Consider the following 18,141-nt stretch of genomic DNA (forward strand, 5'->3'; position numbering starts at 1 on the left):
AGTAGGGGTGTACCCAGGTGTCCTGACCTAATTCCCGGTGGTGAGCGCACTCACGCCATTGAACTGTGGCTGCTGTCACATCATCCAAGTGGATGCTGCACACTGGTGGTGGTTGAGGGAAACCCCCCATATGATTGTTAAAAAGTGCTTTGGGTGTATGGCAATACACAGTGAAAGTGCTATATAAATGCTTCATTCATTCATTCAAAATCTGCAGGACGTTGGCTCTCCAGGAGCAGGATTGTACACCCCGTTCCATTAAATGTCTTTCTGCAATCTGCGATTGAGTCCTCTTCAATTTCTAAACCCTGCACATGACACAGTAATTTGGTCACTAGAGGACTACTCCCATCTCCCATCTTTCAGGGCCCCATCAAAGATCAGATGGCCCAGCTTGTCCTATATGTCTCATGACATCAGAGACTTTGCCTACGACTTCTTTACTGTGGTGGATGACCTGGACTACAGTGTTAACATTCACAGAGCCCCTAAGCCAGGGGTGTCCAATACTGGAGAGCCAACGTCCTTGAAATTTTAGCTTCAACAAGCTCCAACACACTTGCCTATTGAGTCTGAAGACCTGGATTAGCGGGTTTAGGTGTGTTTAATTAAAGTAAGAGCTAATCTCTGCAGGACAGTGGTCTTCCAGGAACAGGTTTGGACAGCTCTGTGCTAAGCCCTTGGGTTATGGGAAAGCTGCGGAAGCTCCCTTTCTAGGGCTTTATGGACTACATCCACTATTATGGGAAGTCTGAATCTTCACTTTACACAGAGTTCTCCCAAACTGACTGTCCTTATCTTCCACCTTCAGTCAGTGGAATCCCCAGCCCTCAAAGGCCTGGAAACGGAGGAGGAAGAATGATCCCTTGTCTCATTGAGATACAGTCTTTCATAGCCAGACATTGAAACTGGCGGCAGAAGGTCTGGGAACCAAGCCAAGACCGCCCAAGAGGCCTGTTTAGGGGCATGGAAATGTCCCCACAATAACAGACTAGTGTGTAAAACTCTTGAATGTATTTTAAAGAGTCTATTTAAAATACTTTCGAAAATCCAGTATTTCGTTGATCCTGATAAGCGTTTATCATCACAGTTGTAAACATGACAGCTTGTTCTTCCATGACAGATTTTGGCATCACAGCATCTTTGTTTCCAGGCAGAATGTTGAAGAACGCAACACACGTCTCCTGGAAATTTTGTAGGATTCAACCAATCAGATGATGACTTTGAAACTCCTGAAGTGTTTTTTTAGTTTTGTGTGCCATATTCATTAGACGTTCAGCCAACGGTCCGTGGGCATGACGTCTGAGACTGAGACTATCCCAGATATAGCCATGATAGCCTCTGCAGCCCCCCTTAGGGAGCCGAGAATATTGCAGCATACCCAAAGGTAATCGTACCCATTTAACTAAAAGAGGAGGAGAAGGAAGGCACCTTCTATTTTGCGTTTTTTAAGGTCCCCAATCTGAAGAACCCAGTAAGCTCGGCTTTGGTGGTCCTAGATGTCTCTTGTTCGGCCTCCATTAGTCCCTGCCAGTCAAGTCATAACCATGGAGGCTGCCCCAAAACAACCTGGCCACTCTGTCATGGTCACAGGGATTATTCCTGAGCAACCTCTCTACCATGGAGGCCACCCCAGAATTGCCTGCTTTCCATGTTTCAGCTACAAAATCTGTTCCTGAGCTTTCTGCTCTCTCTGTCTAGGTTAAGAAGGACATTCCAGGGCCACCCACCTCTCCTACTAGCTCTGTCCCAGTCACTGTGACGCACCAGCCCTTCTACCAGGCCAGAGGCTGTGCTATAGCTGCTTTCCCTTCCTGTCTGTTCCCTCCCTTGTCAACCCTATCATGGCGAAAGAAACCCTTGCAAACAAGCCTGCACTGGCCCTTTACGGGCCCACTTAAGGCTAGCCTAAGGGCCCCCAGTGGGCTGCCAGCGCAGGGCCTCTGAGATTTTGCTCATTGGCAAAACGTTGGCCCCTTAGTGCTGGCCCTGCACAGGCGGGAGGAAACCTAAAACTAGCACCCCTAGTGGTAAGGAAGAAAACTGCCCACAAAATTAATATTAACAGGCTCACATCTGAGCCATCATTGGATTAATGTGGGCAGTCCCATAGTGTGGGCTGCTCACAGAGAGCCTGCGGTGAACCCAAAGCTGTGGGCCTCGCCTAGGCAAGCCTGCACTGGGCCTGTTTAGATTTGGAGTGGGCTGGCCCTAGCCCACTGTGCCCGCAAAAAGACAGCATGGGCCACACAAGGACATGTTTGCAGGGACTGTCCCTGTCAGACTTGTCAGGTTAGCATATGCTAGTTCAGTAGCATCGTATACTGACATGGCTTATGCTTGTTATAGACAAGGGTTTGATTTTTTACCTAAAAACATTTTAAATCCAAACTGTTTGTGGACTTTGTACTTATATAAAGCCAAGTCACACCTTATAAACACATGTTTTGCACACATTATCAAACACAGAGCCAAGCATTATTACTTATTAACTTGTGAGGAAACTGAAAGGTAAGTGTTGTCAAGCTGTTGTACGCATGTCTTTCTTTTTGTGTACATATACAGCGAAATGGCAGAAGCTAATTTTTCTCAGGACCAGTTCAGCTGCTCAGTGTGTCTGGATCTACTAAGGGATCCAGTGACCATTCCCTGTGGACACAGCTACTGTATGCACTGTATTACAGACTGGTGGAAACAGAAGAGAGTCTACAGATGCCCTCAGTGCAGACACACCTTCACTTCAAGACCTGCTTTATGTAAGAACGTCATTATTGCTGAGATGGTGGAGAAATTGAAAATGACAAACTTACAAACAGCCGAACCTGGAGATGTGGAGTGTGACGTCTGTACTGGGAGGAAATACAAAGCCGTCAAGACCTGTATGGAGTGTCTGAACTCTTACTGTCAAAGTCATCTTGAACAACATGAGAATCTCTTCAAAGACAGGAGACACAATCTGATGGATCCCACTAAACGACTCCAAGAGATGATCTGCCCAAAACACAGCAAACAGTTGGAAATCTACTGTCGTACTGACCAGCAATTCATTTGTTATCCGTGTTTGATGGACGAACATAAAAAACACAACGCAGTAACAGCTGAAGCAGAAAGGATAGAGAAGCAAGTATGAACTGAAATTAGACTGATCTGCTAACACTAAATGCAAAATTTTTTACATAATCATTTTGTTGCTTGAGCTTTTACAACTTTTCCATTTTACATTCTAAAGAGGCTTTTGGTAGAAACACAAAGAAAGTTCCAGCAGGGAATTCAGGACAGACAGAAGCAGCTCCAGGAGCTGAGAGACGCTGTAAAGTCTCATAAGGTGAGTCTGACTTTCGTTCCACTGAAGCTCACTGTGGCTCTCAGGCTGTTTGATAAGAGCTGACTGTGATGTGTCCTGACAGCGCTCTGCACAGGCAACAGTGGGCGACACTGAGAGGATCTTTACTCAGCTCATCCGCTCCATTGAAAGAAGCCGCTCTGAAGTGATGCAGTTGATCAGAGCTCAGGAAGAGTCTGCAGTGAGTCGAGCTGAAGGACTCTTGGAGCAACTAGAGCAGGAGATTGATGATCTAAAGTGGAGAGATGCTGAGATGGAGCAGCTTTTACACACAGACAATCACATCCATTTCCTGCAGGTGACAGAAACCTGCAACACAAGACAGTGGTAGCGAGTTATTTCCTAGTTATAAGTTTTTCTTTTTTTGTTTATTTTTTCTGTAGATGTTCCAGTACGTCGCTGCACCTCCTGAAACAACAGACTTATGCAGCATCGCTGTCAGTTCTCTCCTCTCTTTTCGTGATCTGGCAAATTCAATCTGTCAAATGAAGGAAAAACTAGAGGGTTTCTGTAAAGAAATAGAAAAGATCTCTGATAGAGGTAAAGCATCCATGGTAGACATTCATTTACTTTTAGGAATGAGTCTGACATCATGCAGTATGTAGAAATATGTGACCCTGGACCACAAAATCAGTCATAAGTAGCATGGGTATATTTGTAGCAATAGCCAAAAATACATTATATGGGTCAAAATGATTAATTAATGCCAAAAATCATTAGAATATTAAGTAAAGATCATGTTCCATGAAGATATTTTGTAAATTTCCTACCGTAAATATATCAAAACTTAATTTCTGACTAGTGATATGCATTGCTAAGAACTTCATTTGGACAACTTTAAAGGCAATTTTCAGATTCCAGATTTTCAAATAGATGTACTGTATCTCGGACAAATATTTTCCTATACTAACAAACCATACATCGATAGAAAGCTTATTAATTAAGATGTATAAATCTCAATAAAAACTTGAACCTTTATGAATGGTTTTGTGGTCTAGGGTCACATATAAAGCATATTAAATTACACATTTTGCATGGAAATTGTAGTAATTAAATCTGTTTTTCCCATAGTAACATACATTGAAACAACTCCCACTAATGAGCCCAGGACTAGGGAACAGTTCCTTCAGTGTAAGCCATTAAAGCACACACAAACATTGGGTTTCCATGTTTTATGGGTTTATTCCATATAGACATAATGATGATGAACAGTCTCATGTGCTTAAAAACCAGTATGCATTCACAGTCACAAACTAACAATGATAATTGTGTTTTATCACCATTAGATTCCTGCCAGTTCACGTTGGATTCAAACACAGTGAATCATTCTCTCTGTCTGTCTGAAGAAAACAGAGTAGCTACTTATACTGATAAACCCCAGCATTACCCTGCTCATCCAGACAGATTTGAAGATTGTGTGCAGGTGTTGTGTAGAGAGAGTGTGTGTGGACGCTGTTATTGGGAGGTTGAGTGGAGTGGGGCTGATGGTGTGTTTATAGCAGTGTCATATAAGAGCATTGGCAGGAATGGATTGTTTAATGAGTGTATATTTGGATGGAATAATAAGTCCTGTGGTTTGTACTGCTGTCCTTCTAGATATTCATTAATGCAAAATAACATAAAGACCAAAATTCCTGTAACCTCCCGATCCTCTAGAATAGGAGTGTATGTGGATCACAGTGCAGGAACTCTGTCCTTTTACAGCGTCTCTGACACAATGAGCCTCATCCACAGAATCCAGACCACATTTACTGAGCCTGTCTATCCAGGGTTTGGATTTGATATTGGATCATCAGTGAAACTGTGTCATGTAACAATGTAGATTATGGATTTTTCAAATGTTACAGAAATAAATGATCTTTGAGAGTCCCCATTATATTGCATATAATATCAATTTTAAAAAATTGGATAAAATTTGATATTATTAATTACGTATTTTCTGGATGACACACAAATCAGAAATACTTCTTTACTGAGCAGATACTAAATCATATACACTACCAGTCAAAAGTTTTTGAACAGAAAGATTTTTAATGTTTTCAAAGAATTCTCTTTTGCACACCAACCCTGCATTTATTTGAAAACAGCAAAAACAGTAAAATGTGTGAAATATTTTTATTAAATATTAAAATATTTTGAGCATTTAAAATAACTGTTTTCCATTTGAATATATTTTAAAATTTAATTTATTCCTGTGATCAAAGCTACATTTTCAGCATCATTACTCTTTCTTTACAATCATTCTTTAGAAATCATTCTAATATGCTGATTTACTGTTCAGAATTTTTTTTAATTATATTATTATCAATATTTAAAACTGTACTTTTTTTCAGGATTCTTTGATGAATAGAAAAATCCAAAGATCAGCATTTATCTGAAATAAAAGCTTTTGTAACTTTTGTTGTGGTTGGGGATTTATAAAAAATTAATCATTTTATTTAGCAAGGATGCTTTAAATTGATCACAAGTAATGATAAAAGCATTTATAAATTTACAGAAGATTTGGATTTCAGATAAATGTTGTCCTTCTGAACTTTCTGTTTTTAAAGAAACCTGAAAAAAATCTGCTCAGCTGTTTTAAACATGATAATAAGAAGAAGAGGAAGAAGAAGAAGAAGAAGAAGAAATGTTTTTAGAATATTAGAATGTTTTCTGAATCATATGACTGGAGCAATGAGTTCAGCTTTGAAATAAATTACATTTTAAAATGTATTTAAATAGAAAACAGTTATTTTAAATAGTAAATATTTTCCTTTTTTTCATCAAATAAATGCAGGCTTGGTGAGCAGAAGAGACTTCTTAAAAAAAACTTACTGTTCAAAAACTTTTGACTGGAAGTGTACAAAGCTAATACCTTAAAATGTGTCTGAGGTCACTTAAAAAGATAAATACCTTAATCTAAACCTCCAGCAGGGAGCGCTGTATTTCCATCTGTATGAATGATCTTATCTTGTAGTTTATCAAGTGCCATAGCTATTTTTGGTTAGGTTATAATGAGCTTTATACCAGTGTAATTTTTTTTTATTATTATTATTACAGGCTATTAGATTTATAAATCTATAAAAATAAGTAGCATCCATGATAAAAGACGTTGTTTGTTAGTTTCTTGACAAATAAAGAAAACACAAAACCTTCAGATGTGTCCACTTTCATGCTTTGTTTGTTTAATGCATCACATTTATTTTTCACATTCATAAGTAAAGCCTAGTGCACAATAGAATAGTTTGATCTCAGCTGCATTTATTAAAGCGAGATTGGGAATCGTTGATTTGTGGATACTAGCTAAAAATTACACTAAATAAATTTATTTTACTTGAATGCACAATTAAGATTTACCTACATCTTATTGAAGTTCACTATGGTCTTAAAATTATTTAATTATTTAAGAAAATCTTTTGGCCATCCTTAGAACAATAACACTTACAAAACCGCAGTCACAGAGCTGAATGTTTTGGGCAGATATAGTGCACGCTGGAAACAAATGGTACGTGACGTGACAGAAGAACGTACAGTCAGTCAGTCCTGCCGACGTCACGTCGAGCTTCCCAGCGTCGGTCAGTCAGTGCGCGAGAGCTGAAATTAAGTGAAATCTGCTGAAGAGAAGCGAAGAGAAAGACGAGCTCGTACATCTGGACGAAACAACTCATCTGCTCGCAGAAATCGGTAAGTTATGACATATTCAACAACTGTTGTATTTAATTTTAGCGTGTGTGATACCTACAAGGTTCAAGGTTGAGTCAGGATTGATGCCAAACAAACTGAGTTGGGTCAAAAAATTCATTGACAGCTTGACTCTTCTTTCTGTGCTTGATTTACTAAAATTATTCACCACGTTTACTTTAGTAGCATAGCATTTATCAGCATCATGTCTATCTAAAATCACTTATTTTACAGATGCTTACTGCACCGAACATTTGGAAAGATAAAGATTAATATAGCCTAACGCAAACTCAAATGTTTTTAATGTTGTTGCACTCAATTTTATCTAAGAAATCTTAATGGGAGTAAAATAACGTACAGTTTATAAAACGATAACGTGTTTAGGTGTCAAATTAAACCACACTGGGGGTCATACAGTTGTTGTAGAAAATAAACAGACTCAACTTGACAAAACTGAGAGCTTGCTGGACATTTAACGTGTATGTTTACACTACCGTTCAAAAGTTTGGGGTCAGTACATTTTTATTGTTTCTTTTTAAGAAATTAATACTTTTATTCACCAAGGATGTATTAAGTTAATAATTAAAAGTTTATTAAAAGTTAATAATAAATAATTTACATTGTTATAAAATATTTATATTTTGAATAAACACTGTACTTTTTAAAAAAAAAAAAAAACACAGGTTCCAAAAAATATTTGGCAGCACAACTGTTGATATTATCCAACATTGATCATTCTAATAATAAATCCGCATATTAGAATGATTTCTGAAGGATCATGTGACACTTAAGACTGGAGTAACAGCTGATAAAAATTCAGCTTTTCATCACAGGAATAAATTCTATTTTAAAGTATGTTAAAATAAAAAACATTATTTTATATTGTAAAAACATTTTGCAATATTACTGTTTTTTTTTTCTATATTTTTAATCAAATAAATGCAGCCTTGATGAGCATAAGAGACTTCTTTAAAGACTATTACAAGTCTTACTGACCCCAAACTTTTGAACGGTAGTGTATATACCAAGACTTTGTTTATTTTGGTTCACTGCTGTCATTACAGCTTCTTTCAGTTGCTAACATCCTTTTGTCCAATCTCTAGTCACATTTTCAAAACTCTAAACACAATTAGCACAACATCCGTCTGTTGTGACCATACCATTAACACAATTTGTGTTGTTTTCACACAATATGCAATCAATTATCATGTTTCTAAAATGCTTACATTTGCTTTTCATACAATGCTTACCCAAAACCAAAATCATGGATCTTTTTAGTCTTATTTACAAATGCTTAAACACAGCCTGTCAGAAATAAAGACCTAATGTTCCAAACCGTAAATATAGTATTAAGCTTCTACTTCTGCAACAACAACAGCTCAAAAGTATTGAAAAAATTCTCTCTGTATAAAATACTGTAACAACTGATTAGCACCTTTAAGTAACAAGATCACTGAAATATTTAGAAAAGCTGATTCCATTCTCAGTTTGAGGAATAGTCAGGTGTTGAAGCTCTTTCCATTACATCAACAATATAGTGTAAAAAGACCTCTTTGATTTGGTTTTGTGGATGCAGAACAACACAAAAAATCAGAGAGAAAAAAAATAATGCCTGGCAGAGGGAGAGGAGTAGTTCAGAAAAACAGGAGAAGAGTTAGGAGAGAGGAGTACGAATGTGTTGGACTGTGCATTTTTATGTTTGTTTGTGTGTTTTTTTCCCCCTTTACACGTGTGAAACCTATGAAAGCTTATTTCTGCCATAGAATATAAAGGGTAATTTGACTTTTGTATCTCACAATTCTGATTTTTTTTTTTTTTTTTTTTTTTTTTTTTTTGCAATTGTGAATATACAGTTTCTCAAAATTCTGATAAAGTCTGAATTGCAAAATGTAAACTCACAATTCCAGTTGAAGTCTGAATTGTGAGATCAAAAGATTACTGTTTTTATTTTGTTTTTCTTATACTGTCACGGAAACAAGTTTGCATAGTAACCAAAGGCCATGTATGTTGGATTTTCTCTTGTACATTCTATAAAGTGACTCATTGACTCATTCAGTAGTGTGTGTTGCCAAGAACGAACGCATTCAACACTTCAAAATGTTAAACGGGTTTCAGCTGAAGGTAAACTGAAGGCTAAATTACAGAAAAAATATTAATTTTTATATTGTCTATTATATGCAGGTAGAACTGAAACATGACAAGCAATGCAGTTTTTGTAAAGCCATCAGTTGTTAGTATTTTGACAGTCACTGTACTATGATTGGCTATATGTTTCTGTTGGATAGAAACTAGTGGTAATGTTTTGACTGAATGACTCTATTTTGAATCAGGTTTGCTGTGTTTTGAAAGAGTTAGTATATGTAGAAAAGGGTATTCAGCATTTTGAAATGTAGAGTTTGTATTCATTTAACAAAATGTGGTTTTGGCCACAAAATGAACTATTTGGTTAATTGTGTGATGTAGGTGTGTTGCTGTGTTAAGAGTACTTTAAGTATTGGTAAATGCTTGTTAGCAATTGAAAAAAACTAATATGGGTGAGTTTTCAATTAGGGAAAGCCTGATTTTAGCCTTATTTTTTTAATATAATAATAATAAATAATAATATTAAAGCAAATAATTCTATTTTTTCCTCTATTTTTTAAGACTGTTGATAGTCATAAAGAATTAGATTTACAAATAGCTGACAAAAATGGACATAAACACCAAGATTTTAGGTCAAGCTTTGTATGACTGCCTAAGGAAATGTTTTTGTTTTTTTTTTTCTGTCTAAGAAATAAAGGTTCATTATTAGCATTGGTTGCTCCATAAAAAACCTTTAACATCCATAGAACATTTCTGTTATACAAAAGGGTTTTTATAGTGGAAAAGCTTTCTTCAGAGTATTAAAATATATTTCACTCTAAGAAAGAATCCAGAGTGGCTCATATACTGCATTGCCTCGAAACCCCCCTTTTTGGAATGTATTTCATAAAATTTCATGAAATAAAACTGACAATTTTTATTCCTTTGAACTTTTTATGCAGTTATTCCATTTCTTAGCTTAATTAATATGAGGCCATAAAACAAATTATAAACAGAAGGATTATTAATATAGAAAAATATTCTTTAAAATAGATTTGGATGAAGCTACGTACTGTTTTCACGTTTAGAATTTTTTTTTTTTAGGATTTGCAACACATCACTGATGATGGTCATTCTATTAAAGCCATTATCACTAGATTCAGGATCATTTGATTGAAATGGATGTTTTGCATTTGACCCGACTTCTAGTCTGAGTGTCCTTTATTTCATCTTTCTGTGACCGTCTCTACTTAGCTGTTATTAGATAAAGTCATGATCTGAATAAATCTGTATACAAAGGTCATTTAAAGTGCTCATTAAAACTCATTAAATATAAAGTGTTATATTAAGCCAGTGATCCTCAGGGAATCCTAGGTTGCATTCCTGGTGCAGCGCCTATTAACCAGTCTATCTTGACCGCATTCCCATCTAAACTGGACATTCATCTGATGTCCTTCAAGGTCCCATGACCTGAAGGTTTAAAGGCAATGTTTTGGTCACATTCCTGTGTCCTCACAGCCTCATTCTTTCCCACCCCCTGAACATTTCTGCTCAGTGGCCTTAGAGGTCACAGACACTTCGGAGCCTAAGTCATATGAGAAAGCTGGACTCCCAAACATGCATTTGGTAATGAAACTGAAAGTACACCTCAGAAAAGATGGCAAACTGTTAGCTGTTGCAGGTACCACACAGCTGACTTTAGATTTCATTATGAAGTCAAGGTGGAGGAAAATCACATTTTTAAATGACCTAGCTAAAAACCTATAATGCAATTACCATAAAAATAGTAACTTTTGGTGAAATCTTCATGAAACAACATGTGCAACCAAATGTGATATTTTTCAAAAAGGTTCTTTATTACCATCAATGGTTCTACGAAGAACCTTGAACATCCATGGAACCTTTCAAATGCAGGAAAGGTTCTTTAGAGTCGAAAAAGGTTCTTTCAATTTTTAAAATGTTCTTCAAAATGGTTCTTTTAGGATCTGTTCACTGAAAGGTTCTTTGGGGAACCAAAAATGGTTCTTCTTTGGCATCACTGCAAAAACACCCATTTGGAACCTTTATTTTTAAGAGTGTAGAGTAAAAAAGGATATTCAATGAGGAAAAAAAAAAAAAAAAAACGGGATGTAAGGTTTAGGCCACCGGGAATTAATTTATAAAAAGCGGTTCCTATATCAAAAGTGGTTAGAGCTTTTTTGTTGTTGTTGTTGTTGGGTGGGGAAATGTTCACAATTAGACCAGAAATTTGTGTTAAAATCGGCATAATATTGAAATGCATACGTACTGGCACACTATATAGACTTCTTGTGGAATCATTACGATTTTTTATGTTTTGAAAAAAGTCCCCTGTTCTCACTTATTTATTTGATCAAAAAATGCAGTAAAAAGTGAAATATTGTTACAATTTAAAATATCTGATTTTATTTTATTATTGAATTTTATTTTAATTAATTTTAATACTTTTTTTTTTAAAATTACATTTAAATTTTATTTAAACTTTTCAGTAAATTTATGATATATTCCTGCAATGCAAAGCTATGTTTTCAGCATCATTACTATTTTCATGTTTGCATCATCTGACAGATTTTTTTTCTGGCAAATAAATATCAAATAAATCTAGTACAAGTAACGTAGAGAAAGATATTGTTCATTTACACACACTACCAATGCTGAAACAACATAAAGCTGGTTGAAAATCTGCAAAGTTGTGCTTGAACCACCCTCATGTCATTCCAAACCTGTATCACTTTCTTTCTTTATCTGTATTCAGAAGAAGAAAAAAAGTCTTCTTCCCACGATTTGAACATTATGATAACTAGACCATTTAGGGAAGGCGATGTTCACTTTAAGCACGATTGACTGCTTTATAGGTATTATACTTAGGCCAGATTCAGTCAAAGTATTTTAAAAGCCGCATTAGAAAAGATGTGCTGGTTGTACCTGTTAAAGTGGGCAATTTATTTCAAATTCATATAATTAATTCCCAAACAGCTTTATAAAGAATAGTCCATTACAATCCCCAGCATGCAGTCTACTTTAGACAAGACCCTCTGAGGTGTTTTGGTCAGTAAAAGGAAAAAAAGCACGTGAGGAACCAAGGCTCAAGTGAGGTCAGGTTTTAATCAAGATGGCATTGGTCAGGTATTAAGTTATACACTCTCAATACAATCAGCCTTTAGTGGTAATTCAATCTGGTTCCTCCTGCTTCTAATTTACCACTCTGGGGTGATTAGTAAGCCAGACCAACTGGCTAAGCTGCCACTTTATCAGCACAAGCTTAGAGCTTATGAAAAAGTGTGAGTCCTTGTTTGATTGGCTGAAAAGACGAGGTTTGCTGGGTGGCCTTTCGGCGCTGGAGGCATGTGCAGTTGTGTCCCCTGGCGGAGCCTTTAGGTCAGGGGTCTTGGACGGTGGCCATCTGGACCTTTAGGGGGTGGTTTCCTAAGATGCAGCCTTTGTTTGCCCAAAACAATTGGAAGTTAATCTGGAGGAGATAAGAATAGCCTCTGTTACATTGCCGCCATTGGCCAGTCGTCGCATAGTGTGTGTAAGGAGACATCTCTTTCTGCTTCTATCTCTTTCTTGAAAGAGGTTTTGACAGACTGGCTTCCCTTTTTTTGAACGGATGGAGGAGGTCTTAAAAAAACAGTGTTACTTTCTGGGAGTCAAGCTTCTGATGGAGCCATTTGGAGAGCTAACATTTTTTTTTTTTTTTGGCGATTTAGCAAGAAAATAATTGATTAACAAGTCATGATTTTTAGGCTATTTGATGGCTCTCAGTATTAATGTGTATTCACTTTTAAATGACTTTAAATTGAGTGGGGTTTCTTCCTAGTGGAAGCAAAATTTATTCCAAATGCCACTAATGCAGATAGTTTTAAATCACAATGAAACGGCTTGTGACGGACACCTGAGTGAAATGAATTATTAAAAAAAAAAGAGTTAGGGCATTGATTGCTTCTGTCCATCATTGTTTTGATAGAGGGTGATCTGAATGTGAGCTTGCAGTTGACTGAAGCAGGGATTAAGCAGATTAAATAATTGGTGAAGACCTGCTTACGTCACCAGAAAGTTTGATGTTTCACCAGAGGATCAAGTTATGACATTTTGATTAACAATTATGAGGTCAAAACATGAAAAGAATGGAGATTAAATGAATGGAGAATTTGTTCACAATAAGATCAATAACATGAAATGAACATTTGCTTTCTAAATGCATGCAGGCTTTAATGTAAAATGCAGTAAAAATCAAGTTAAAAAAGCCATGTTTTAAAAATCTTTAATCATTTTTCATTTCCTATTTAAATATACTTTAAAATAGAATTTATTCCTGTGATCAAAGCTGAATTTACAGCATCATTACTCCAGTCTTCAGTGTCACATGATCCTTCATAAATCATTCTAATATGCTGATTTATTATCAGTGTTGGAAAAAGATGTGATGCTTTTTTTTTGGAACCTGTGATAGATTTTTTTCAGGATTCTTTGATAAATAAATAAAAAAAAAATAATTAAAGAAATTAATACTTTTGTTCAGCAAGGATGTGTTCTATTTTTATGTGACTTATATTGTTAGAAATGATCTGTTTTGAATAAACACTGTTCTATTTATCTTTTTATTCATCAAAGAATCCTGAAAAAAGTATCACAGGTTCCAAAAATTATTTAGCAGCACAACTGTTTCCAACATTAATAATAAATCAGCATATTAGAATGATTTATGAAGGATCGTGTGACACTCAATCCCTAAATTTTTGAATGTGTAATATGATGATGCATAAAAACCACTATTTTAAAGTGCAATAGTATTTCAATATTTATGTTATCTGTATTTTTATTAAAATAAATGCAGCCATAATGAGCAGAAAAGTTTTCTATAAAAAAACATGAAAAATCTTACCAATCCCAAACTTAGTTTTTACCAAAGGATTTTACTATACTGATAGCGCAGATGTCAAATTGGGTATATTTGCATCTGGTTTGTGCATTTTAATATGCAGAAATCCTACAAAGTATGTAGTCTCTCAAAAATGGTGTCCTTTTTTGCTACATCCATAAAGCATGAATATTTTTTAACATTGAAAACTTGTGAATAGACTGATATTTTTCTGATGTTTAGACTATCAACAAGGGTTTATTAAAATATAAACAGATGGTTCGATATATTGGTAACACATTAATTCTCTTTGCATTTATATGTCATGTTCATAACGCTGGATTTGTCCATTTGCAGTTCAAGCATTTGACATCTCTACATGGTGTTGTCGTATTGTTCTGTAATAAGGCTCCAAAATAATCTTCATAGACACACATATCAAAGTAAATGGGTTCAGCAAACCAGCTTTCTCACTTCCATTTGGACCGTCACTGCTCTTCCTGAAGTCTATTTCGAGTTTATATTCAACATTTGGCTCACACATGTTTCCAAAGGAGTGATTGAAAAGAGAGCCAAGAATTCTTTGCTGTTTGTTGATTGCCAGTGAGTCCTTCACTCTAAAGCTCTTGTCCACGGTTATACATGAAACCTTTTGTCTCTGTGGGCCAGAAACCTGCAGGGAGGACACAAAGGTTCTGCTGAAAGCTGCTTGACATCTCCTACACAGATAACACAGCTCAATGTGACTTAGACACTTCATTGTTGATTGATTTCTTATTTTTAGTTTTCCTGTTACCATGGTGACTGTTTTTACAAGTCCTTCTGCTTGGTGATCTTTCTTTCTTCTTTTCTTTTTTCCTTTCTTCCTTTCTTTTTTCCTTTCTTTCTTTCTTTTTTCCTTTCTTTATTTCTTTCTTTCTTTCCTTCTTTCCTTCTCTCTTCCTTCCTCGGTCGTGTGTCATTACTCTAATATGTTTTGACGTGGCCATGTGTGTGCTAAACTTCTTTCTGTCATAACAGAAGGGGGTTGTAAGAAAATCTAATATAAACTGCATTGGATATCAATAAAGTCAAGAGGGGCCGGTTTTCAGTATCCAGTATTGATCTGTGTAACACGATGATCAATCACTGAACAAAGAAGAGCAAAATCAGCATACAATTAAGTTGCTTAAATTACCATTAAAGTTATAGATGCTGTTTCTCTAATTTCATCCTGGTGTTGATTTATAGTATCACTTTCCGGTCAGTTAATCAGCTGATGCCCAATATTAGTGTTTATGCAGTAGTTTATTTCTGTTGATAGCTGTTACTGAAATATAATCGGAAATGAAATGCAATGCCCCTCCTCCCAAATTTTAATGATTACTGTAGGCCAAATACTGTATATCGCTCTATCAATATGTTCTTCAATTTACCTTTCAAAAGTTTGAGGTCATTCAGCTTTTTTTTTTTTTTTAGAAATTAGTACTTTTAATCAGCAGGAATGCAGTGAATTGTTCGACAGTGACAGTAAAGTAATTTATAATGTCTTTAAATAAATGTATTTGTCAAATGCTGTTCATTTAAGCTTTCAATTCATCAGAGAATCCTAAAATTAAAAAACATATCATGGCTTCCACAAAAATATGAAGCAGCACAACTGTTTTCAACACTGATAATAATCAGAAATGTTTCTTGAGCAGTAAGTCAGCAAATTAGAATGATTTCTGAAGGATCATGTGATACTGAGGACTGGAGTAATGATGCTGAAAATTTAGCTTTGATCACAGGAATAAATTACACTCTAACTAGTTATCAAAAAAATGTCTAATTAATTGAAATCATGAAAAGTACACAATTTAATAGCAATTTATTAAAAGTCCATTTTTAGCCCCCCCACCCACCCCCCCACCTCAAATTCTCTGTTTTCCTTTAATTTTCATTATTTTTTTCCCATTTTCCATTTTAATAGTTTCATTAATTTCAATAATCAAAAGCATCTCTAATTAATTGATTTTATCAAAAATAATTTATTTTTTATTTTTTCTCAGAAATACTGTGTTGTATATTTATTATATTAGTGTTTATTAGTGTTTATTCAGTAGTTTATTTCTGTTGATAGCGGTTACTGAAATATAATCAGAAATGAAATGCAAGGCCCCTTCTCACAAATTTTAATGATTACTCTAGGCCAAATACTGTATATTGGTCTATCACAATGTTTTTATAATGACATTTATAATGTCTTTAAATAAATGTATCTGTCAAATGCTTAATGTGTGTTGGCAGTGTATGTACACATCTGCCTTATAATGATAAAACTCCATGCAGTTGTTTTTAATTAATCTGTAAAAATAATATCCTCTTTTTCAAATCGAGCCATACTCAGATGCCTGTTGGTGTGGCATCACACCGACAGAGGCCTCTCCCATGATAGTTGATTGACATGAGCGTCTTACCTCAGACCCGCCTAAATCAGCTGTCACAGTCCGACCTCCATTGTTTCGATCCCGGAGCAGGGATCTAAATTAGACAAGAATATCTCAGATTGAGTGATTGAGGTGTTGTGTTGCTGGATGTAATAATGAACATAGTGGTCGTCATTTACTCCTGACATCTGAGTCGCTGAAGATGCAGTGGATTAAGTTTATTTGTGAAGGGAATGCGCCTCCCGATCTACATAAATGAGTCTATGTTCGCTCCAATCATTCGTGATCCAGCTTCACTTACAGCAGAAGTGAGTATAACGTTTTTTTTTTATGAATCTCTGTAATCACCTTTCCTAATAATGTGCTAGTTAGCAAATTTCGCTGCTAAACGCACTAAATGCGGTTAAAGTAAACAATCTCTTAGATCAGCTTGTCACTCTACAGAAGTTAGAGAGGGGCGGGGTGAGCAGAGCTCATTTGCATTTAAATGAACAATCCCTCAGAATGGGTTGATTTTTGCAGAACTCATTTTGACAAGGTAAAAAGTGTGTTGTTTTACACTACCATTGAGAATTAACCAAAGTATATTATAGACTTTTCATAAAAGAATCATATCAACTTGTGGAAAATGGGCATCCGATGACCCCTTTAATATTCAAAGACACCAGTCCATATTGCATTTTTAAGTGTATTGACCAACTTTTGATTTATTCATCCAAAATATGGCAAATTCTGTGACATTCAGCTTTATACAGTAAATTATGTTTTAATGACCGGATTCCACGATTTTATCCTCGTTATCTGCAACACGGAAATCATACGGGTCTCAAACTTCAACATATGTTAACAGTTCACTAAATTACTTGCTGTATTTTTAATCAAATAAATGCAGCCTTGCTGAGCATAAGACATAAAAAATCTCTCTGAGCCCTACATTTTGAACAGTAGTGTATTTTAGCAAATAGTACACTTAAAAGAGCTCATTATAAGACCTTATTTTGTTGTCATTCTTTGTATTTGTCGTCTCCATGCTGCAGAAAAGCAGAAAGCTCCCTTGGCCACTAGTGACGTGTGCAGATGGCAAGATAAAAAGATGCTCATCTAGCTGTTAAAATCCCTCCTATTGTTTGAAACTCTTGGAGTAGATTCACCACGACTCAGGCAGCAGGTGCTTCTTTCTCTAGACAAACGTCTTGGTCTTTCTTGAGCAGCCTGTTGCAGTGGATTTCATCCTATATATGATAATAGCTACATTGATGCCTACAGTGGCTAATGGCATCTTAAAGTTTGCTATAGTAGTGCTGGATTAAGCAGATCAGGGACCATTTTGCATGTTTCAGAAACCTGAATCTGTCTTGAAATGTAAATGTGGGATATAAAAATCTTACCTTAAGACCTTTGTGAAAGATAGCAGATCTCATAGAGCACAAATAAATGCTGCTTCCTCTTCTTGTGGCCATGGTTACAGGTGAAGGTCAGAGGAGGAGCTTCGGCGTTCCGCTGAGAGCATGAGAAGGGAATTGATCATTGCAATTGTTAGTTAATAAATGTTATTTGAGGTACTCTGTTGGTTCAGTGAACTGGGATGTTACGAGCGCCAGGCTGTGTTTATTGTTGAACAAGAAGTTGCTAGTAGATTTCTGGTGAAAGTGAGAGGTTATAAATGTCATTGCTGTGATGCAGTGTGTGGTGTTTCTTGGCAGGCTCATGTTTGAAAGTCCGTTTGAGTGATTGTGTGTTTATATAAACCTTTCAGGACACGCTGTTCAGTCTGAATGATTTCTGCTTTT

General features: G+C 35.9%; 2 protein-coding genes and 1 long non-coding RNA gene across 4 annotated transcripts in view; 2 read left to right on the forward strand and 1 right to left on the reverse strand.

The window, feature by feature from the left end:
- The first annotated feature begins 2,548 nt into the window (after positions 1–2,548).
- Positions 2,549–5,219, forward strand: LOC127181293 (tripartite motif-containing protein 16-like). The gene is made up of 6 exons (XM_051135966.1): positions 2,549–3,124; positions 3,230–3,325; positions 3,408–3,641; positions 3,727–3,883; positions 4,415–4,474; positions 4,630–5,219. Exons 1-6 carry the CDS (start codon positions 2,570–2,572, stop codon positions 5,163–5,165), a joined length of 1,638 nt encoding a protein of 545 aa, XP_050991923.1. The 5' UTR covers positions 2,549–2,569; the 3' UTR covers positions 5,166–5,219.
- A 1,620-nt stretch (positions 5,220–6,839) lies between these two features.
- Positions 6,840–18,141, forward strand: part of greb1l (GREB1 like retinoic acid receptor coactivator) — a 65,121-nt gene continuing 53,819 nt past the window's right edge. The window contains exon 1 of the mRNA XM_051135927.1: positions 6,840–7,006. The gene's annotated coding sequence lies outside the window, so the exon portion shown is untranslated. The remainder of the gene's footprint in view (positions 7,007–18,141) is intronic.
- LOC127181359 (uncharacterized) lies at positions 12,408–18,107 on the reverse strand. Of its 2 annotated transcripts, none has more exons than XR_007829767.1 (3): positions 17,740–18,107; positions 16,382–16,445; positions 12,408–12,551 (listed from the first exon to the last, which is right to left on the reverse strand). It is a non-coding gene; the product is annotated as an uncharacterized LOC127181359 (long non-coding RNA). The 2 variants fall into 2 exon arrangements; XR_007829769.1 differs by lacking the exon at positions 12,408–12,551 and adding an exon at positions 14,459–14,616.

The sequence above is a fragment of the Labeo rohita genome, chromosome 2 (genome assembly GCF_022985175.1).
Source record: "Labeo rohita strain BAU-BD-2019 chromosome 2, IGBB_LRoh.1.0, whole genome shotgun sequence".
Taxonomy (NCBI): Eukaryota; Metazoa; Chordata; class Actinopteri; order Cypriniformes; family Cyprinidae; genus Labeo; species Labeo rohita.

Bases quoted from the DNA above. Each gene is read 5' to 3' on its own strand.
- LOC127181293 (XM_051135966.1), top strand. From the start codon at position 2,570: ATGGCAGAAGCTAATTTTTCTCAGGACCAGTTCAGCTGCTCAGTGTGT. The intron at 3,326-3,407 runs GTGAGTCTGACT...GTGTCCTGACAG, and splicing joins ACGCTGTAAAGTCTCATAAG to CGCTCTGCACAGGCAACAGT. The intron at 3,884-4,414 runs GTAAAGCATCCA...TTTTTCCCATAG, and splicing joins AGAAAAGATCTCTGATAGAG to TAACATACATTGAAACAACT.